The sequence below is a fragment of the Ambystoma mexicanum genome, chromosome 3p (assembly GCF_040938575.1).
Source record: "Ambystoma mexicanum isolate Mex_15411 chromosome 3p, UKY_AmexF1_1, whole genome shotgun sequence".
Lineage (NCBI taxonomy): Eukaryota > Metazoa > Chordata > Amphibia > Caudata > Ambystomatidae > Ambystoma > Ambystoma mexicanum.
In genome coordinates, this window is record NC_090925.1 from 525538558 (window position 1) to 525562672 (window position 24115).

General features: G+C 42.1%; 1 protein-coding gene across 1 annotated transcript in view; it reads right to left on the bottom strand.

Annotated features, from left to right (window-relative positions):
* Window positions 1-8367: 8367 nt before the first annotated feature.
* ZSWIM1 (zinc finger SWIM-type containing 1) overlaps window positions 8368-24115 on the bottom strand; it is a 133332-nt gene continuing 117584 nt past the window's right edge. The window contains exon 2 of the mRNA XM_069651230.1: window positions 8368-11604. Within this exon, the coding sequence (XP_069507331.1) occupies window positions 9864-11372 (1509 nt within the window). The 5' untranslated portion in view covers window positions 11373-11604 and the 3' untranslated portion in view covers window positions 8368-9863. The remainder of the gene's footprint in view (window positions 11605-24115) is intronic.

Here is a 24115-nt window from a genome sequence, read left to right on the forward strand (position 1 = left end):
CCACTTGGTAGATTTGTACTCATCACTGGTATACTGCAGCGCCAGGAGATAATCATCCTGAACATATACGGTCCCAACGTTGACAACCCCGACTTTTACCATCACCTAGTCACGTTACTTGAGAGCTACCCCCTGATCCCCATTATATGGGGTGGGGATTTCAATACTATATTAGACGTCACCTTGGATAGGGCCGGTTCTCGCCCTCGTCAACTGTCTAGAGCGGCCTACTCAATCTTGACCTCGCTCCCCCACTTGGCACTGGTGGACGCTTGGCGCCTAATGCATCCCGATGACCGTACTTACTCCTTTTACTCCTCAGTACACGATTCCCACTCTAGAATAGATAGTTGGCTGGTCACAGACTTACTGATTAGATGCGTAACTAGCTTAGCCATTCTCCCCAGGACACTATCGGACCACTCACCAGTACTAATTTCCTTAAATTGGGGACCTGACGCCAACAAACCAAGGCTGTGGAGGTTGAGCCCTCACGCGCTCCTCGACCAGGTTTTCGCCTCCGAGCTTGAATCCTCAATTGAGGAATATTTCGAGATTAACTTAAATTCCGTCTCTACATATGCCGTGCTATGGGAAGCCTTCAAGGCACACACGAGAGGAGTCGCCATCTCTAAGAGCAGTGGTATCCTTAAAACCATCCGTGCTGACATCGCCACCAGCGAATCGGCCCCATCTGCTTATGAATCACAGTGCGCTGTAGATCACTCCCCGGCCACCTTGGCAAATCTGGGCACTGAGCTAGACAGGTTCCGTGGCCTTGTTGAACGCGAGGTTAAGTTCCTGGACTCCCCTCGTTTGGCGAGGAAATACGGCGAGGGTGAACACCCCGGCAGAATGTTGGCTAGACTGCTACACCGCGAACTTGGTGCCCCCAGCATACCGGCCATTACTAGATCAGATGGCACACTCGCCACCTCCCCTCAGGACATCAACTCTGAGTTTCTCGCATTTTATTCCCCCCTATACTCGGAGGTCGACACCTCCCAGATAACCGAAATCAACTCCTACTTAGAGAACCTCCCGTTATCAGTCCTATCAGCCGAAACTAGTGCCTCCCTTGAGCGGCCCTTTACTCTAGAGGAAATTGTTGAGGCCATCGAGTCACTGGCAGCGGGGAAGGCCCCCGGCCCCGACGGGCTCCCGATGGATTTCTGCAAATTATACAAAGCCCAACTAGCGCCGCACCTGCTGGCCCTGTGGGAGGAATCGTGCGAATTGGGCATACTCCCTCCATCTCTCCGTGAGGCACTCATCACGGTGCTCCTCAAGCCTGGTAAAGCCCCCACGCAGTGTGGCTCCTATAGACCCCTCTCCCTGATTAATAGCGATATTAAAATATTTGCCAAACTCCTTGCCAACCGCTTGGGACCATATATGTCCCACATTGTTCATCCAGACCAAGCGGGCTTCGTCCCGGGCAGGTCCACCTCCCTAAATTTAAGGAGACTCTTTAATATCCTTAACAGAATCGACCCGGCCACACATGCAGTGGCGGCCACATTAGACATGCATTAGGCATTTGATTCAGTTTCTTGGAAATACTTGTGGTGCGTCCTTGGTCCCAACTTTCACGCCTGGATAAAGCTCCTTTACACTGCCCCGTCAGCCAAGGTCCGTACAGAAGACAGATGCTCTTCCCCTTTTCAGATATTTAGAGGAACACGTCAGGGATGCCCCTTCTCTCCGCTTATTTTCGCAATTGCCATGGAACCTTTCGCTGACATGATCTGGCAGTCACACTCACACAGAGGGCTGCGCACGTCTGGCCAGACCAACATAGTCTCCCTTTATGCTGACGATACCCTGTTTGTTCGATCCCCTGAAATTAATTTTTTACCGATACTGATAGATGTGGCTCGATTTGGGGACATATCAGGCTTGACGGTCAATTGCTCCAAGTCTATATTATTCCCGCTCACGGACTCGACGCAAGCCCCTCAGGATCTGCATGGGTTCACCTGGGCTTCTTCTAGCTTCACCTACCTGGGAGTGGTGGTCTCCAGGCACACGTCACAGCTACGAGACGACAATTATCACACTTATTTAACCAAGCTCGAAACTAAAACCTCAAGCTGGACTAAGCTCCCCCTTTCACTAGCGGGCAGAATAGGCATACTGAAAATGATTGTATTACCTCAATTACTGTATCGCTTTACCAATCTCCCCCTGTGGCCTGGGGATACCTTTTTTCAAACACTGCGCACCATATGCAACACATTCCTTTGGCACTCAGGGGCCCGTTCGGCTCAAATAGAGTACACTAACTGCCCCTAAAGCGTTGGGCGGCTTTAGCGCACCCGACTTCATCAGATACTGGGTGGTGGCCCAATCACAGTTTGCTGCATTCTGGTTCAACACTACTGATCCCCCCCCCCTCATGTTCGCCTTGAGAAGCTGGCTGTCTGTGACCGAGTGATCGGGTCCCTGGTCCTCCGCCCAATCTCCCCTTCCTTAGACTTTGCGAACCCGGTGGCTTGTACATCTCTGGCGTTGACTAAACTCTGGTCCATGGTCAGCTCACCCCGTCCGTTTCACGGGGACCTGCCTCTGTGGAACTTCCTTCCCGATGTTCCACACATCCCACTCTCGGTAGTCACCCGCTGGGCCACTGCTGGCTTCCTGACTTTACGTGATGCCTTTGAACAGGGGAACTTCATAGAATGGTCTGACCCCCCCCCCCTACTCAGGCGACAACCTTCGGTGTGGCTACAGTACTCTTCACTTCGAGCACTTCTCAAGTCCACCTATCCAGACTTCCCCGCCTTGCCCACTGATGAACCTATAGTGGAGGAGCTCTGCTCCTATCTCTCCTTCAGGGGTAAAGTGTCGCGGCTCTACTCCTTACTTCTGACCAGAGCGGCCCCCCACGAGCTGAGACGCAGATGGGGGAGGACCTTGATGCCGAAATAACTGACGAGAGGTGGGCTCGGATGTGCGCCCGGACTCACGAGGTCTCCTACAATACTAAATTTAAGCTCATTCAGTTCAAAGTCTTACACAGGTATCATCATACACCCGTGAGACTTCACCGCATGTTTCACGCCAACCCCCCTACCTGTCCTAGCCAGATCAGGCCTCCTATATACACATGCTATGGCTATGCCCCCATTTGTCCCAATTCTGGCTAGACATCTGCTCTACATTATCAGACATTCTAGATCACCCAATCACCCCCACCCCACTGCATTGTTTATTCCACGATTTCCCACAGCTCCCCCGCGATGCTAAGAAACTGGCAGGCCTCTGCATGCTACTGGCAGTTCGCTGTATATTACTTTGCTGGCTTCGCCCCAGAGCGCCTACCTACGCCCAGTGGCTCAGATCGGTCACATGGGCTCATGATACTGAGCAGTCCTGGAGTGCTATACAACATCCCCACTCCAGACCAAGGGACATCTGGCTGAGATTCCGTGACTATATTTCTGCCATGACCTCGCCCCCCCACCTCTTCTTCTACATCCCCAGATGCTTCCCCTTAAATACCATACTATCCCGGGGCATGTATATTACTCTGTGTGTTGCCGATTATTGATATGCTACATTCATGCAATTGTATATGTTTCTTCCTCATACTGTTTGTAAATTATGCTGGTGCCTTGTGGTCTTCCTCTGGTCCTTTGTTGTGCTGTCAAGTCAATAAAAAAGAGATTTTAAAAAAATTAAAAAAAAAAAAATCACATAAGCCATTGCCTTACCGGGCCAACCATGTCCACCACATGCCTTTTTTTCTGTCAGTTTTCAAATTTTTCCCCAAACTATGGAATTTTTCCCTATATAGTTGTTGCCTTACCTGCGCAAATCACCCCTTCCTAAACTTGGAATTTTGTCTACTTTTCAGAAATGTATGTCTCGTCTTCCCATTCAGCTATCCTACCCTCCCTTTCTAATCCGTCCATGCATGTCCTATTGGGGAAAAAAAAGGCCACAATCGCCTACCTCTCACAAAACGGCTGGTAACCATATCAAAATGTTTTTTTGGTTTCCACGCAACCTGTCCTTGAAAGACTGGAAAATGGGGAATTCAGCACAGCAAACCATTTGCTCTTAGCTCTTACAAGGAAAAAAACACAGGCTTTTTTGTACATCATTTTATTAGCATTTTCTGAAAAAACCCAAAATGTACTGCCTTTTTGGTTATTTTCTCTCACCCCCCTACATCGAAATAGGATTGGTGGCGTTACAGGTGATAGGTCGGTGGTTGAGTTGTGTCTGGGCTAGCTGGAGGTTGATCTAGCAGAACATTAAAAATAGCCGGATTATACGTGTCCATAATATCCTCAGGCCTTTCCTTTAACTGGGGCTCCCCTTGGAGTACCGGATATCACTGTTTGTGTCCGGCTTTATGGGGCGGTACCTACAGGTTTGAATGCTCAGTTTTGAAAAATGTAACTTTCTTCTAGAGCTTTTCTTGAATGGCTTTCAATGCTGGGGTCTTCGATTCATTCTGCCTTTTAGTAGCTTCGGTATACCAGTTGAGATAATTATCCCATTGGTGTTGGGTGTACATGTGCACTGTAAATGTGTTACCCTATCTAAATTGAATGCGTCTTACTGGGGGGAAGTGTCTAGGTGACTCACTCTGCGTAAATTCATGCCATTTATCCAGGTACTTAGATGTTTTGGGTGAGTATTGAGCAAACATGAAGTGTACTGCACTTCCTTTAGGAGGAAGCGGCACTTGCCTCAACTGCCCTACACCCATTCTCATGGAATAAAACCTGGTATGGCTGGTTATGGATCCAAGTTCTTTGCCAACACTGTCTTTGGGATGCTATAGAGTTCAGTGGCTGGCAGTGTGGATACGGCTCATTGGCTGAACCGCTCTGCCACATCTATCTGGAGCCTCAGTAACACCCAGTTCCTCCATGTTACAGAAATTTCACAAACACCTGCAGGTGTTGCACAGATTCAAATGACTGCTGGTTCACAGCCTATATACTCCATTGCTCTACCCACAATGCAGAGCGGTATTCAGCTTTTCAGAGACACAAATGGGTAAGGGTCAAAGACACAACACATAATCGGTAGAAACAAAGCCTATTACAGCTCCCATACTAGGATAAAGAGTGAAATATAAAGCAGGATTGCAACGGAGTTGCCCATTAGGGTTTAAAGTAACAATGTATGGGTTAAGACAAAACAATCATTGGGCTCTCATCTAAAACATTGTCTTCACACTTATACAGAAAACATTCTTCCTAATCCCTAGTCGACACTACACTAGTCTCCGACACAGCAGTCTCATTTTCTTCTTATATCAGTAGGGAGCATGGATGTGCTTGTTAGGGAGAATTCTCCAGAATGGCTAGAGTCCCTCAGCAGCTTTGCTGGATTTCTATGATTTATTTTTTTCACCTGGTAAGAGTGTGAGCCATTTTTCCCACTCTTAGATGGGTTTTTGCTGTGTTGTACATTTTGTGCTCATGGACTATGGAGTCTCACCTACTCAATAGGCATCATCTTGTTACTGTGCATCACACAGCACCTTTAGTGCAGTGTCACAGGGTTGTCTTTTTAGACTTCCCACTATTAAAATCCATTTTCTGGGACTGACTACTGTCTCCCAGAACATGTAAAGTTGCCATTGACTTTACTAGTCTTTTTAAATTTACAGACCCAGTACAAACTATATTCCATAGAGTACTGGAAGGGTTAATAGTTCTCCCTTTTTGTCTATTTCTCATGGAACATTATTTCGTTCCCCTTTCTCTAAGATTTGACTGCTGGGAGTGGCATCTACCATTTTTATTTTACCGCAAGCTATGAAAATAGCCTCGGTACTGTTAGAGGCTATGGTGGTAGCCTCGAACTTTAATCCGCTGGACTCCTTTTAATTTTATTTGGTTCCGGCTGGGTTTATTCACCATTTCTTTTTGTAAAGGTCTTTTTCGCGTTAAACTCTGTGCTCCAAGCCAGGTTTGGTTCCTTTGTTCGCCGTCCTTTGGCGGGCTTCTGCACAGAAGCCATCCTTAGGCGCCTTAGTGTTTGGGTGGACAGGATGTGAAGGAGGGGTTTGAGGCCCCCTGCACAGGGTCTCCTTGGAGACCCAAGTCGCACTCTAGTTTGATTGGCTAGGTGACTGTCTTGCCAGGACAGCCACCCTGCTGTGTGATTGACAGCCAGGCTGTGTGAAAGGGGGAAAACTGCTTAAAAACAGGTCTCTCGGACTTGGAAGGCAGAGTCGCCACTGGAACGAGAGAACCAACGAGGAGCTGATGGAAGATGACTGCTGCAACTACTGGACATCCCGGTGAAGCCCTGCTGCAGGTCTGAATCGCCTGAAACTTCAACGACAGAGGAGATCCGCAAGGGGTCTTCTCTCCTTGAGCCTGGTGGGACCAACCAGCTCACAAAGCCCCTGGAGCTCCCTCCAACCTGGTCGTATTTGCTGTGCCACAGGAAACCGGATAGCCAGCTTGAGAGAGTCCCTTTGTGCTTTTAAGGAGCGCACCTTTTATTTGACGCTTTGCTCTGCTGCTGGTTTCTTCCCTGGGCAGCACAGGACCCTCATCTTCATCTAAGGTACTGTTCAAATCCGGTCGTTCGTTACGTCCGACTACAGTGAATATGTTTTAAAACTTTCGCCTCTCTGAAGGCTTGTCCTTCTCTACGCTTTTGAATAACTTTTCCTGCGACCAACTTCGTTTTGAACTCTTGGCAAAGACTTAACCGCAAACTTCTCTGAACTGTGTGATCCTCTGCAAAGACTCTGAACCATTAACATTGGGCCAGGCCTATTGATTTGAATACTAGTTGTAGTAAGCCTTTTCAAGATTGCCCTGCCTATCACTTGTTGGTGTTGTTGATTTTTGATAACCTTGTTCTTGCCATTTTGCTCACACTTCATTTTGAGCTTAACTTGTCCAGAATTGATTGGGAATTGTGTAGTGTATTAAGATTGTGATTTTCTGCTGCTTTATATTATTGAACTGCTTCATAACTAATGGTGTAAATAAATGTATATTCTTTTACTCAGAAACCTTGAGTCAGTGTTTGTTTGAACCATAGTAATTGCTGTCCTTTGTGTAACTTCTGATGCTGCTCACTTTACTATAGATAAGTCTGGCTGCTCGGCCATCGCTACCATTTTACTGTGTAGTAGTGGCTTGTACCAAAGGTGAATTTGTACTTGCACTTGTAGTCTTAATTGTGTGAGGTGTTCGCAAAGGGTACTGCATATGATTCTGCCTAACAGTGCTGCTTTTAAACTGCGGTGCCAACCGCAGTTAGCATTTCCTTACTCAGATAAACAATCCTATAGGTTGGCTACTTTCCCTTCTGTATCCTCTAATGATCACAAGTTTCAGACTTCATGTTTCAGTTTTCAAATCTCAAAGACAAACATTGACCCCCACCCTGTTTCAGCCAACAAAATACAAGACATAATACTACAATGACAATTACCTGTGTTAACCAACCCACGATTTTCGGTTGGCTCTTTCTTCCCCACTGCTCTGTCCGGCACTCCTCGAGTTTCCGGATGCTCCGACCAGCTCTCCCCTCCGACGGAATTGGCTCTACTGGGCCCACATAGAAGTGTGCCCGGGGATCATTGGACTTGGCTGCAGACCAGTGGGAATACAATGTCTTACAAGACCAATATTGTGGGGCGGGGGGAGGGAATGAGCGCTCACGATTATGGTGGATTGGTGAACACCATTAGTAAAAAGCATTGACAGGATAGACCCAACAGCAACACGAGACTTCATGACAAGTGGCTGCCCCCTTCCCTCAGTGCCGCGTTTTCTTATACCCAACGGACCACATGCTTTCCAATGGAAGGGGTGGCCCAACAGGTCAGTCGCATACTGAAATCATCTTGCTCGCAGAGAACAAACCCTCATTTTATCACCCTTTTACAACAGCTGCACCCTTTCATGTAAGCAAGTGTAATCAGAGGTCAAGCTGTCGTAATTCAGTTAATCAAGAGAATATGCTCCTTAAGGATTCACTCTTTGAAGCAGGCAAGAGCATTGGCCATATGACAACTTCCGCCTGCTAGTGCTGCTTTACCTAAGAAAGCAAGAGTCTAAAACACGCTTGCATATGCCAACCAAAAAGGAAACCCGTCAGAAGCAAGAGATTTGAGGGTGAGCATTCCAACAAGCTAGGCGAGTGATAGGCGAGAGACCTTCATTGCAAAGACAGGCACAATACAACCTAGTCTTCACTTTGCATAAGAAGGAAACCGTGTTTACATGGCAGGCTACATACCTATTTAATATCATACTGCAGTAATGTGAATGGGGAGTACATAACATTTTTCATTTCCCACTTTTCCTCCACATGTTTTAATTTGGTTTTAGGAAAGAATTGATTATTGAATTAATGAAATGATAAACAAAGGAGTTTTAAGCAGTTTGTTTATTGCACAAGAATTGTGTTTAATTCAATTTTAGATTGTTACATTGCATTTTAATGTATACCACTCTTTTATGAGATGGTTTCCACTCCTGAAAATAAAGATTTTGAAAGAAAAGAAGGATGAGGGTTTTGCAGGATGAGAGATGTTGCATGGCATGCGATAGCCAGGAATGGTGATGGCTATGTGGTAGGAAAGAACAGGTTAAGATGGGTGGCAGAATGAAGAGGTGGTCTAAGATTGCGTTGGAGGGGTAAGAGAAAAAACAGGGTTAAAAAGAGAGCCGAGTAGTTGAGAAAAGCATACAAAGGGTAATGGGAGGCAAATGAGGCATATGGTTTCAAGTGAAAATGACAAGGAATAAAACAATATAGAGGTATATAACTGGGAGGGAACAATCTATATTCTGATCCCTTCTAACCACTCTCCAGACCCTTTCTCCCCAACCCCTACTATCCCATGACATTATATTAAGAGTCCATCTGCGAGATTTCAACATTTCATATTTATTAAATACAACATATTTTACTCTAATGTATTACTTAACATTTAGTAGGAAACAATTTGAACCATCAGAGAACATGTATCAGTGTATAACTTGCCTTCCCAGTCTCAATCCTAGCAGTGCTCACTGTAGGTGGAAAGAACATTGTACACTCATTACATACTGTTTAGACTCTCAGTGCTTCCACTCACAGAGTTCTTGCTCTAGAACTTTACATCACGTTTCAATCCACAGGGCCCATCACTGGTTTGGTCACACTACTGTTCTTTTCATATTCCTATGAAATATGTGCATTCAGAAAGTTTCTTCTAGCACCCAAGCTGGTTGACAAAGATAATTTCTGATTTATATATTATATTACTTATTTCCTACGGAAAACAATTTAGCTGGCAAGAATAAGCTCTGTCCCACGTCCAGCAGTAATAAACAACTTACCTTTAGTGCATTTGCGTTCAGTAAACTTTGCAGACCCTCATTAGTACATGGTGTGCTTACAGCTTTGCCTTTTGGAACAGTTAAGTAGGGATGCAAGACAGCGATATCCACATTAAAAGCTTTTTTCCTGACAATCATGGTTCAAGACCCAACATTAATTCATAGCAGCTGGCTGATGCGCAAGGACAACAAGGTAAAAGAGAACCATGTAGCACCATCCAAAGGAATTATGTAAACACTGAACAGGTAGAATAAAAAGCACCTATTCCTAAAACAGGCCAGAAATGCTTTTGTTCCTTCGTCATGCAAAGTATGAACAAGAAACAATAGAGGGTTATGTCGCAGATCGATATCTTGGATTTGTCTCCTTGACACCAGCATCTTCAGCTAGGCACTAGATTCACACAATGTAACCCAGAATTTTTTATAGAATTATAAAACAACAAGGCAATATTTTCCCATCGACTTTAATGAAATGAGATACAGATAGGACATGCTCTGAAGTACTTTGTGAGCCCATATGGTTGGCAGGATCTTTGTCTACAATTTAACCTGCTCGTAGGGCCCGATCCAGTAGTCTGCAAGTTCCCTCAGTGTGTTGTACCTGCTTTGAAACTCCTCATTGGTGCATTCAGCCAATACGCGCATAATCTCATCAGTCAGATATTTAACTGTGAAGTACTTCTCAGCAGACTCAGTCCAAGAGCTTTGCAGTAATTCCAGCAAGTCGCCTTCAACCATATTTTCACAAGGTTTGACATCTTTCTTCCTCCACTTCTCATAGATCATCTCAGGTTGCAAGACTTTCTGATCCTGATTCAGTGCAGCCAGGACATGACGACAGGGCAGTTGCAAGGTCCGGCTGAAGTGACAGGTGCAGAGGAGTCCACCCACCTTGGACACCACTTTATCATCCTCTTGAATATGAACAGAGATCTTGTCCTCACCTGTGTCCACAATCTGGACAGATTCTTGAGCAACTGCAAGTTCCTTCAGGCATAGTTTGGCTGCGGGAACAGTGCACAAACGCTGCAATGAGAGTTTTATATGGTCATCTGTCCATCTGCCTACAGTCCTCAGTAATCGATCATCTAGATTAGTCGCATTTCTTTTTTTATACCAAATGCCAATGTTGGAAGGTGGACTTGTGTCGCTGGTAATGTTTGACTCTTTCTCGGATGGCTCTTCACCCCTGCTACAGACTGCAATATTGCTTTGAAAAGAGTGAACTGAAAAAGAAGTGCCTGGTTCAAAAGAGGTCACGTTTAGCTTACAGTCTCGAATGTACTTCGCCAAAGAGGTGATGCTAGATTCTAAAGTAATACCGTTATTGAAGATCTTCCTGAAACTGCTGTTTAAAATTTCCATGCACTGGAAATATTCAGCACTCTCTGGCACAGTCCTCCAACTATGCATGCGCCATATTTTGGCAGCCAACAGCCATTGAAGATCCAGTTGAAGCAACTGCTTAGACGAAACAAACCTTTGAAGTGTTGCGCACAGATTTTCACGATTGCTTTTGGTTGGCGAGCTCATGGTATCTTTTAACAATGCCAGTAGCGATCTTTCAACATTGGCGTCTAAACACATTTGGTAGATCTTCTGCTGCATGAACTTGCAGATGTGAAACACAGACAGCACAATCTCAGCTAATGGAAATGCCTCCGCGAGGAACTTAGTTCCTTCAAAAAGAGGGTCCACAAGAATGGTCTTAATCTTGGGCCAATTGGGATTGAACTCTTTGAAAGTCATGTACATGTGACTCACCCCATCAGCGGATTCGTTTTTTGGCACTGCGAAGTGAACCATTCTCATAATATATGCATCAACCTGTACGTCTGAACTGTCCACAAAATAGGTATAGAGGGCTTTGCCTTTGAGGTTGCAGGTTCTACATAAAAGTAACACACTTGGGAACTTGCTGAACGTGTTCTTCATAATGTTGCTTTGAAAATATAGGGAGTCTAGCTCAGAGTTTGAATTAAGTTGGAAGCCCACCAAGGATCCACATTCAATGCCCAACAAGTTTTTAACCAGTTCCAACGCCATCCTTGAGGAAAAACAAAGAGTCACTGTTTACGAGTATTAACTACAAATGCCAATTTTTATGGCAAGGTCGGATAAAACTGCTGTTCCAAATGATTCCTTATTTGTAGAGTCTCTCAAACCATTTTGCCATTGTTCAGGGTGCTCATAGGAACTTGGCTCCATTGTCCAATGACAGTTGTTCCATTCTCTTCATTTCCACTGAAGTGCATCAATTCTCTTAATGAGAATGGACCTATTTGGTGTGAAGGGAGGGGAAGGTGGAGAGAATAAAAACAGCTTTAATTTTCTACCACAAAGTCATTGTCAGATTTCCTAAGCACATTATTATTCTATTACTGGTCACCGGCAGGGGTGGCCAACAAAAAAACCCTTTAAGAGGCAGTAAGACATTTTTTTTATTTTACATTTTTTGTAGTAGACAAAGTACCTTTACATTATATTCAACTAAATCAATTGTTCAACAGAGTAAAAACAAAATTAAAAGGGGGCAAATTGCAATACACAATACATAACTCTGAACATTCTAACATTAATACAATAATCGGCAGGCTCCCTTAAATTAAAACAGAGTTTATGTCCAAAGCCTGCTCTTACTCTCAAGGTCATAATGCAAACAGTAAGTTATTCATATAGTCCATGTGTCAGGTGAGGACCAAATTATAAAAGTGCATTGGAAACGAACAAAAATATAAATAAATACATTTATCCAGCTTAATAATGCTCGTCGATCGTTAATTTACACAGCTTGCCTATAAGAGAGGTGACCTATAATGTATTGCACTTTTTAAGTTCCATCTGAGCTTCCGTCATCACAACCTCAAGGACGTCAAAAATAGTTGCTACCAATTTTACCAGTGTCAATGATAATTGGGCAGTCGTTATAAGGCGCTGCCAAAATTCGACAGAGATGATGGCACTCTGGGAATTGATGAAGGGTTTGAAGGAAGCAATCCTACTGTCATCCACCTGGGGCAGAAGAGAACCAGATGCCTCAACGTCTTTGTTTCTACTCTACAGAATCTGCATGGACGCAGTTCCGCTGGAATCCCCAATTTAGGCCCGATGACTTCTAACGTTGGCAAGCAGTTAAGGCTAAACCTGAGATACAAATTTCTCAGTTTAGTCGATGGGAATTTTTTAAGATACAGTCTGGATTCCCTTATAGGAAGATACAGCAGTTAATGTTTAAGTTTATTTGGTTTGGTTAAAATGTAACCTTTTCAAATGAATAAAAACAGAGCAACAATCAAATACAAAGATTCATTACACACCTATTTGGTTAATAAACAAGTAAAATTGTCACACATTTTTTAGAGGTAAAACTAAATAATAAGAAAGGTTCTTAAATCTATAATATAAAATCACTTAAGAACCGATAGATGGAATTACACTTTCAAAGATTCCGGCTATGTAAAAAATTTAGAGCTATATGTTCCGCATTAAAGATTCTCCTCACAAGATAGTAAATTGAAAGCCTCCATGAATCTGAAAAAACAGGCTTTCCTTAACAGTATCAGGGCTGGGCATTTGGTAACCAAATGTTTTAAAGTTTCACTTGTGGACACATTGTTGCAAAAACAACATGTATTTGATTCAGCGTGATCCTTTGATCACATCACCTGGACATATTTAGTTGGCCAGAGATCGAGGGAAATTCGTAAAAAAAAGTGCGTTCCTGAACACAGGACCTGGGAATTTTAATAAATACTTCGGTGTTTTTCGTTTTTTCGTTAAAAAGCAACAATTTTTCATTATATGATACTTTTGACAACTATCCCATAAATTCATCCATTCGGTTTCATATAGCTTTCGTTTTGCGCCGTCAGGATTCAGTGTAAGTAAATAAAAATTGAGATAGATGAAAAATTAAAGTGATGTGCAATAGTGATGTGCAATGTTCTTTCCAAAAACTAAAATTGTTAATACCATTACCATCATATATGTCAGCTGCTATTGCTGGGATTAAAGTGCCTTTGTGCTCGTCTTGCATCAAACATTTTCTATACCGAGCCAATGTCTGCCAGTACACTGATGTTTGCAATGAGGTCAGACCTAGTTCATAACGAATGACCAGGATTGGGACACTTTTGGGTAAGCCTAAAACTGCTTTCCAAAATGTAGCCTCTAGATATTCCCACTTGGGGTGATCTGTCATTTTTTAGATTGAGCACCATACCAGACTACAGGGATAACCTTTTGTGTGTAAAAGATCAGTAGAGGTTTACAAGCACATTTACAATGGATTTTTGATACTCGCTTGGGATATTAGGTTTTGTTTGTTTTGTTTGTTCATTTTATTCAGTATGTCTAGCTTGTATGGTGCATCGCCTGAGTTAGAGTTTATATTAACACCCAGGTACTTCTACTCTCCAACTATTGCCACTTTTCCTATCCACCAGTTTTCTTTACTCGTTTGCTGCTTTTTACATTCGGCAGAATTAGGATACTCGATTTAGTGGCATTTATGCGCAGTTGGTTATCCACTGCATATAAACTCAGAGCATTCACCTGCCACTGTAACCCTACAATTACATATATAGTAGTTCTTGTCCACTATATCTTTTTACTCGCCCTAGATCTTGCAGGTCTTCTGAGTTATCCCAACTTTTAATCTTGGTTTTTAGAATGGAGTCCGATATGGGCTCCTGCAGGTCCAATTGGTCCATTAAGAGCTCACACCTTTTTTATACTTGGTCAAAAGGGATTAACACCTTTTCCCATAATGGTACAGAGATAGTCGATATGGGGCTTCTCTGCTTTTATCATCTTGAAGAACAGCGTATGGCTACGCTTCATCAACTGCGCCTACCAGGACACAAGTCCCAACTCCAGCCTAATAAGGCTGATGTGTACAGAAACGGGGAGACCCAGTACTCTCTTCACAAGCCTCCCTTCCAGAGTGTCATAAAACTTCCTATGCCTATTGTGCACGAGTACGCACCCATAAAGAACGATTGGTGTAATCTTAGCCCTATAAAAAATCAATTACAGGCAACAATGAAAATTCGCACAGATCTGATCGGCTGGGAGGTCACTTGATGGGTGCATAAAGGGAGCAGGGTGGAATCATGTGCCCACAAGAGTTAGAAAGGAGGACGTGCGCACCCAGAGCGGTGAAAGGATGGTGCGACAGAAAGCCATCCATGAGGGTGTACTTGCCTGAGCTTTTTTGATTTTCGATATGAAATGATGCTGGATTTCCCTCCCATAAAGCAAGCTCTGCTAACCAGGCCTCACTTTCCGATGTCCCATGCTAAACAAGCATATTTTACACATTTACTTTCGTTGGGCCCGTCTACTAACACACCAGCAGTTGCAATGTGATGTGGTGACATGGCAGCTACAGAGTGGAATTCCTGAAAACAGCCTGCTGGAATTATGTCCATTCCAACAGCCATGGGCTGACTAACAGTGGGCACCCAGGATTCAAATGATATTTAACTGTGTATTAAGCTCCCACCCAACCCCCCCCCAGGCCTGGTGGTGGTAATTTGGTCAAATATAAATCTAATGTATATGTAGTTTGATATAGTGCCCTCGGTGGAGGTACAGTAAAAGCAGACAGACACCTTTGTGAGGTCATTTTATTATCAACTGGTTTCCAGTGATTCCTGCAACCAACACAGCTTTTGTGTACTGCTATCCTGAGCTGGGTATTTCACCCACATCGAATGCTGTACCCTGCCTCAGAGGCTCCTTTTTCTGTGGAGGGAAGACTTGACACCTTCCCAGAGGAAGAGGGTACCCCAGGGGCTAGGGTGTGAACTAGTGTTTCAAAGGGAACTCTGCCAACTTTGACAAGATTGGGTACACACACTTTAAAAAAAATAAAAACATTCTCACACATTTTATATGTGGGTTGGTGGATACACTTATTTTGATTACTATTTTTGCATTTGTTAACTTTTGCATTTTTCATTTCTTTAGTTATGTATTCTTTCTCAAAATCGTCATTAGTATTGCACACTGGTTTGTATTTTTATTAATATGGACCCTGTTTTAGTGGGGTACATATAGGTACAGCTACACTATTTAAGGTGGTATTAGTGAGTGATTTAAGGCATATACAAGGCGATATTTAAGGTGTTACACTATGTTGCAAAATGGATGCCGCATTATAGGCACTTTGGCAAATGCTCTTGTGTCCGTTTTTTAAGTTTGGGACCATACACACTGTATGAGGTGTTCCCGGGAACTGGTATCAGAGAGCCTGACTCCTTTTCGTGTTGATTCAAGTTCGAGCGATCATAGTTTTTCATGACAACCTCTAATGTGGACACAGTTTAGTTTACTTGGCACACAGTGTTACAAGTATTGGTCTTTTAGCAGTTTTGAGTACAAGGTGTTGGGAGGGACGGCTCGGATACTGTTTCGCATTGCATTTTGTTTTTATGGTGTTGCATGCGGGACACAAGTTTGTTAAAAGCATCGGGAGACATAATGCACAGTTGGAGCGGCTTCATTTGTTGTCAAGGTTACTTTTGATTGTGCATGTCCATGAAGTCACATCAATATATGGTCGGTGCAAGGTTTGAATTATTAGCTTTATGTTGGGCACATTGCTGTTTTCACTAATTCATGTAAGATTACCATAAATAGTATGTGTGAAAGCACACATTTACTGTAGGAAGTGCAATAGTAGGTAATATAGGTTTTGGATTCTGTGGATTATAACATGATTGTTAGCAAACTGTAGTGAGATTCTTTTCTTATTGTTTTATTTTTAGCCACCTGAGGATGATCACAACAGATCGAAACATGTGCATGTAGGAACAGAGATGCTGGTATAAAGGAACCATTACAAACACTAGTCGGCAAGAAGAAGTGCTATAGACATTGCAGGCGGTGAAACCTGAAAAGAGACTGGAGCGATGCAACAATTTTCTACAACCGCGTGTGACGTCCGCTGCTTCCCGCCCCTTTTCACCCAGAATTCCTACTTAGCTTCAGGTGCATGCGCACGCACCTGTAAGTGCTTTTAAGTGTAAGGACTGCACCAGGAATGGAGCTGCTAGTATAAAGGAACCGTTACAAACACTAGTCGGCAAGAAGTGCTATAGACATTGCAAGCGGCGAAACCTGAAAAGAGACTGGAGTGCTGCAACAAGTAATTATGTCTTTTTGAGATGGACTGTTCATGAGTACTGAACTAGTGCTTTGTAGTTTAAATAGTTACTCTGTAAATGGTCTTTACTGTGTCGCGGCAAACGCTGTTCACGCAAATCTTTGGTTTAGTTTTCTACGACAGCGTGTGACGTCCGCTGCTTCCCGCCTCTTTCCACCCAGAATTCCTACTTAGTTACAGGTGCACACGCACCCACCTGTAAGTGCTTTAAGTGTCTGTTGGCTGTTTGTCTTTGTCGTTAGTCTAGGTTTGTGTCTACGTGTTGAATCAGCGATTAGAAAGGTACATTTTTAAAGATAATAGAGATCTTTCTAAATTTGGACTTGGTACTAGTATACAGATACAAGATACATAGTTGTACAAATTGTTTATAGTTGGGCAGGATTCAGGCGTAGTGAGGAACACATTACCTGATTCTCTAGTAGTGCACATGTCGTGCATACTTGAGCTATGATTATAGATTGAATGAAGCGTACTTGTCCTACTAGGCCACTACGTTTACTAATATATGGATCTGCATTCGAGTAAGCGAAACGCTGTTTTAACGATGCCCCAGTCTGAATATGAAAATAGTAATGGTGAACAAAATCATAAAAGCTGTGATACATATGTTAGAAAGAATCGAGCTTGTAAGCAAAAGATTATAAGTGGGTCAGGGTTACTTTCCGATAGTACACTGGCTAAGATGCCAACGTTTTTTAATAGAGTTGAACCAGTACTTGATAACAGGGGAGATGCAAAAATGAGTATGATGACCCTTTGTGAGGTTGGGGTTAGTTCCATTGAAATCATGGAAGAACAACAGCCTTTCCCTGTATTAGCAGTAAGCTCCTCTCTCAAGCGTTTTGTTGTTCTCATCCTAAAAGTGATACCAAAGATAAATTGGTTGACAAAGCCAGCTGTGAGAATGTAATGAATTTAGATCCAACTAATCAATGTCTTAGCACTGTGTCTATTACCCCAGAGAAAGATGATGATGTAATACCTAGTACTGAGGTACAATTTATTGTAGATGTAGACTCAGGTGGGCAAATTAAGCAAGTTAACGAAGGAAGTGGACATTTGAACTTTGGTGAACCGTTTGAAATAGACCCGTTAACTGGACAGACTATAGTGAGGCAAATGAGATTAGCCATCGATAACATCCCTGCTGTGGTAAGTATGTCATGTAATGTTGATAATGGTATGCCTGGTAATAGTTTCGAGGCATCTAATAATGCTAGCTTTACCATCATGAATACCATATTCCAAGCCTTCGAAAACGTGTTGGTAACACTAGTTGAAAAGAGTGAAGCTATTGAAGCTAAGCTGGCAATATACTCACTTCTACTATATGAAATAAGTACAAATAATAGAAAAAAGTTTAAAGATTCTAGTCCAAATACTATAAAACAGAAACAGCAAGTGAGCCTCAATGTGACAGTAATATGGCTGAAGGAAAAATATTGGCACACTTGTCAGAAATAAGAGATAATGATTATACTATCTCTGAAAATACAGCTAGCACGGGAAAGTCTAAAAAAAGAGAAAAACTACAACTAAAAGGTAAGCAACAAAGAAGACAAAAATCAGCGGGTAAAAAGATATCTAAACCAATAAAAGTGAAGATTCGGGACATGAAATGTAATGGTTGTGTAGTCGATCCAAGTAAGGTTCAGATTGATAATCAGATTGGACCCATGCTGCAGCCTGGGATCCATCAAATAAGTGAGCATAAGAAAGTTGCGGACTCCAAATTGAAACAAATAAAGTTAATAAAAATGGCAGACCATTTTTGACTGGCCCAATTACCTCTAATTCTTCTAAGTCTAGTGAAAAATGGCAGGTTACAGGAAAGAAAATCAATAAAAGAAAAAAAGAAAGCTAAAAAAGATTTACTTAGAAGTGATGAAATCTTGTTAGATATGCACACACTATTTGATGGTTCCCGAAATGCTTCTACAGAGCTGGAAGATTATGTATAAGTAGAAAATGATGCTTATCAAAAAAAGTGACATTTCAGACAGAAGTAGATAAACTAGCCATACAAATGAAGGACTGCCAGCACAGGAGATGCGTGCCATAGCAATTGGAAAAATCGATCCAGCTATGGCAATAATTCTAAATAGGCAACAAGTACTAAAATGATGTGCATCCATAGTTCCTTTGGGGATGATTACATCTGGTGACCTTAAGATAGTCGACCAGATGGTATGTTCTACAAAAATTATCTAAAAAATATGGTGCACAGACATAGCTATCCATGACTATATTCTTAGCCATGGTAAAATGTTTGAGAAAATTGGCTATTATTTTACTGAAACGACGAGTCAAAATAAATACGTAGTCAGTAAGCCGAAACAAGTATAACCTCGGAATACCATGCCCTCTAAAATTGAATCTAATAATGTATGCGGTTCTAGAGCTGTTGAGTCCGACAACCCAATCAAACCATAGAGACCCAAGGTCCCTGAGTCTATAAAGAATTCTGAAAACCCAGCTGGGTATTGGCAATGTTTGCCAGTAGTTTTAAAATCTCATTTTGAACAATGTTCCTGATGAGCGTGATGTAATCATATCTTTGAATACACGGGGAAACTCCCACTACATGAGCGATAATGGGTTTCTGGCTAATATTAGCAAGTTTAGTATAGCAGCAATTCAGGAAACATGGCTTACCAGTGACTGTGATATTGATGTTAGAACCACATTCCAATGTAAAGCTGTACAAGGACCTAGATGTCGTCCAAAAGGAGGTCTATTGACAAACCTCCATGGGCTGGCACTAAACTGGATAGATCTACCAGTACGGTACTTGCAGTTAATGTTGAATGTATTCTTCATTGGTTATAATAAATATATATAACCCTCCGAATGGAGTATATAACAGTAGATGGAATTCTTAGAACTTTCAGCATTGATGTTCCCATAATTATAGTAGGTGACTTAAATGCAAAGATTTGCTTTGTGAATGAACACATTCATCATAGCCTGAGATCTGAGCCTATTACCCATGAAGTTTCTAATAATGTGGGAAAGGCTTGGATAAATATGTTTAATAAGCACCAACTGTTAGTGGTAAATGGGAACACACTCGGTGACTGTGGCAATCGTGCCACACGACGTGTTAATGGAAATAGTCAGAGTATCTTAGATTAGATGATAGTAAATAAGAATGCGCACAGTTTAGTATAAGATATGGCTATAGGCAGTAGAGAGGAAAGTGATCATTTTCCCCTCTTTTTACTGCTTAATACCTGCAATATTATAAGGGCAGCTACCCATCAGTTGAATGGTGATATTGGTACGAATAATGCAGGTAATAGAATAGTGTGGAATCCAACTAAACTAGTAAATGGAAATATCATTGCAGATGGTGAACTCTCGAAATTTCTCATTGCAAGTCAAACCAATTATATAGATCATCAAAGCACCATGATAAGTAATTTTAACCAGGTAATAAAAGCATTAAAAACCTCTATGACAACAAAACGTAAATAGCGGTCGAATAGAGAGCGGTGGAATTTGACCCATGGGAAATCTAATAGATATGATATAACCATACATACTGCAAAACTAATGCTCAGAGATACCATAAGGGAAAATATAAATGTGAAAAATATAGTGGCAAAAAATAACATACCTATAGCCAAAAAACTTTATAGACAACGGCTAAAGCACTATCGTAAGAAAAAACATAAAGAGATCTGGCGTTCATTGGCATCTCAAGCTAAAAAGAAAAATAATCAAGAGATGTGGGCCCCTATTAACAATAGTAAAATGAAAACGCTCCTGATTAATAGTGTAGCCGAAAGAGATTGGATATCACATGTAAAAAATACGTTAGGAGCTGAGATCAAGGCGGGTATTGATAAACACTTCGAGATAACAGCATGGCGTGGTTATTATACGTTAGAAAAACGAACGCATCCGATTAGTACAATCCCCAAATCATGAGCAGCGGGACCGGATAATACATGTAATGCTCTGCTGCGATTATACCTGAGAAATTGGCAGCAGTATTGGATATATTATATCAATGGATTGTTGCGAATGGAGAGATTCCTGAATCTTGGAGAAGTAGCATAATCCTCCCTGTGTATAAAAAAAGGAAGGTGGAATGACCCGGCAAATTACAGGATGCTGGCCATACCTCCTAAAATATTTGCTAAAATATTATTAGAAGAACTTAGTCAGTGGATCTCCTTGAATCATATCCTCCCTTTGTTTCAATCTGGGTTTAGAGTTGGATCTGCGACAACACACAATATTGCCATATTAGTCGCTGCCATTGAGTATTTGTGGAACAGTCGTGGGCTACCGGTATATGTTGCGTATATTGATTTCACAGCCGCCTTCGCCACATAAGTGCGCAACATTCTGTGGGAAAAGCTTAAAGCTTGGGGAATTCCAAAAGGTTTATTGTCTATGATACAGCTTTTGTATAGCAAGACCACTGTGAAAGTACGATTGGATGCAGAAGGAAGATTGTCAGAGACGATATCCACTAAACGCTGCGTGAAGCCGGGATGTACATTAGCGGCTACGTTGGTCAACCTGTATCTGGCCGATTTTATGAAAAATGTGGCAGATAAGAATATAAATAATATCAAATTAGGAACTTCAAGGCTGGGTTGGCTGGGGCTACGCCGACAATATCCTTTTGCTTAACTACACTCCAAAGGGACTTCAAGCAAAGTTATATTTGTTTAAACAAACTATCTTGTTATCACCATAAGTAAAACAAGGTTATGAAATTTCATAAACAAATAAAAATGAGAGAAAACAAGCATATGACTTGGTAAATTAAGAATCAGAAGATTGAAGTGGTAGACAAATACAAATATCTAGGCGTCATTATTGATAATCGACTTGGATGGAAAGAGCATTGGCAAGCCACTAAGAGAAAATGTATGATAGCGACACAAGCGCCGAGTAGTTTCATTGGTATGCAAGGGAACCGGTACTGTTACAATGTTATATTCTACAAAAATAGTCTCATGTCCGTTATATGGATCCGAGATCTGGGGGAGTCTTTTTGCTAGTGATTTGGAGAGATTTGAGGCAAAAATGTTGAAGATGTTGTTTCGAATGCGTAAAGGTCTCCCACGTGTATATATATTAATTGAATGAACTATAAATGGTGTAAACAGTAAAATTCAATATATGACAGCAATCTTATATGCAAAATTGTTACGTTTAAACAAGGATACTTTTGTTGTGGAAACAATATCGCAAAATGCTAAGATGAAGAATAAACAGGATATGATCGTGCTCCATACATGGGAAAAAACATTCGCTAAATGGACATCAGACTTTTGTGACTGTTGCCCATTTTATTCTATGTAAAAACTCAAACTGCTATTGAAAAAATGTATACATTGCCTGGCTCGAGAACAAAATATAGTAAACTCATCTACTAAAGTTAATAGTAGGTTGTACCTGGAATTTTGTTCCAATATCCCAGTCAAACCTGCATATCAGATGGCATAGTCCAAGTATTCAGAGATATCTATTTTTCAAATTTAATCTGTTTGAGGTTTTAAAAGGTACTAGGTCCGTTGGTGGCATTCCTCCAATAGAGAGATATTGTAGACTATGCAGTGTGAACATAATCCAGTCAGCCAAACATCTTCTCTGTTATTGTGAAAGTCTATTATTTCTGAGACTCATTACATGCATATGATAATTCTAAGAATGAAGATAGTATAAATGTAACTTGGGAAAACTTGCTGATGGGGAAGGATGAGAATCTGATCATCATATGATGACATTTTATGATGTAATTTTATTTACTTTAGAAAAACTGTCAAACGTAATTTTGGATTTTAAATAGGATTTTTAGCTATTGTTTTGTTACTTAATATGTTCGTAATTGTTTTATTATATATGGATTAGTGATGAAAGATGTATTTTACCTGTATAATTTGTTATATGTAAAGCCTCACTGGCTGAATGCATATTATTTATAAACAAAATAAAAATAAATGTGCATCTAGTGGCTGTGATATGTGGAATCATTGTTAAAACAAATATGGACAAAACATTGATTTTGGAATTGAATTAAGTTAAAATTCAAAACTCCATACTGAAAATTATATAAAATTGCATTTTTTTAATTTGGCAAAATGTACGATTGGTTTTTGACAGCCAACAGGTGTGGTACCTAGGAGCGAAACAGTGTCTCATTGATCAGCAGGTCACCCTGCTGTTCCTTGGCGCATCATACACCCCGGACCGGGAGAAACAATTGGGATACAAACTGAAGGTGTTGAATACTGGTGTGTTTTTGTTTCTAGTTATTAAACTTTGACAAGATTCTCAATAAGTAATGCAACAACATGAACAAGTTCAGTTTTTATTACAAAACACCATACAAGTAAAAGCCAATTTGGGCTCCTAGTCCAGGGTCGGCCCCTGTACACGTTCCCTCAACCTCAAAGGATTCACCAACCTAGCCAAGACTTCCTTACTCTCAAAGGTTGTGACACTACGAGTTCACAATGGACATGCTAAGTCCCACTATATAAACAGACTCCAAACTAGGGGCTCTAAAGGACTAGGATTTACCCGTCTAATTCCCTTGGAGCTTACAAGGTGATTTAATCCGATTGGCCTGGGGTAGATTTCTTGTCGTACCCTTGCTACTGTCTCAGTCTCTCCTTCTCCTCACTCCCCTATACTAACTCTTCACCATTTTTCCCCTCTTCTGGTTCAATTGCTCCTCTCACTTCCGCACCAACCTCTACCCCCCTCCCATCACTCACTACCTCTCTCCCGCTATATTCCTCTCACACATGCCACCTCTCTCCCGCCCCCACCCGCTACCTCTCTCCCATCTCTACTCGCCACCTCCCTCTTGATATTACTAGTTACTCATTCACGCCCAAAACCTACACAAAGTTGGTACCACTCCCTCCATCCAAGACCTTTTTTTTAACTCTCGTTTTCTCTTTTATACAACAAACAACAACAAAACACCAACACACACCACACTGTTAACTGGCACTTCAAAGTGAAATCTGCTCTGTATCGTTCATCTTAGCGCGCTGGTTTGGTTCCTTCCATGTCCCCATCATGGTCTACCCATTTTTGTCCATGTCCTTTGGAACAGGCACCTCTTGGCTTGGCTGCTGCCTCCGACTCCCCCTCACCCCACAGAGTCCTCTTCTGCCTGACTGCCAGCCTTTCAATCTTCCTCCGGCCCGCTAGGGTCTGTTGTGCAATGCCCTTCTGCATTTTCGAACAGGTCTTGTATGAAGGAGTTCCATGCAAGTAGCTTGGCCCCACTTTCCCCCTCCCCTCTCCTCTCTGCAGCGCTCTGGTCAACACTGACATTTCAGCTATTGTCCATTTCTTCAGGTCTGCCCACCATATTTCTCTCAACGGCCCGTACTTGTGTTCCATGCCGTTGCTATGCAGCGCTTAGCCAGTATACACATGGAATCCTTCATTTTAGCCATGTGTGTCCTCTGCCTACCACTTCTCGGGAACAGTCCCTGTAGATATGACTCTGGCGACTACACCTGCATCTGCATCCCTCCCGCCGCCGCTCTGTCTTTAACAGTGTCCCAGAAGTTGATCATTACCGGGCAGGACCAGAACATGTGCAGCATATCCACCTTCTCTGCCACACAGC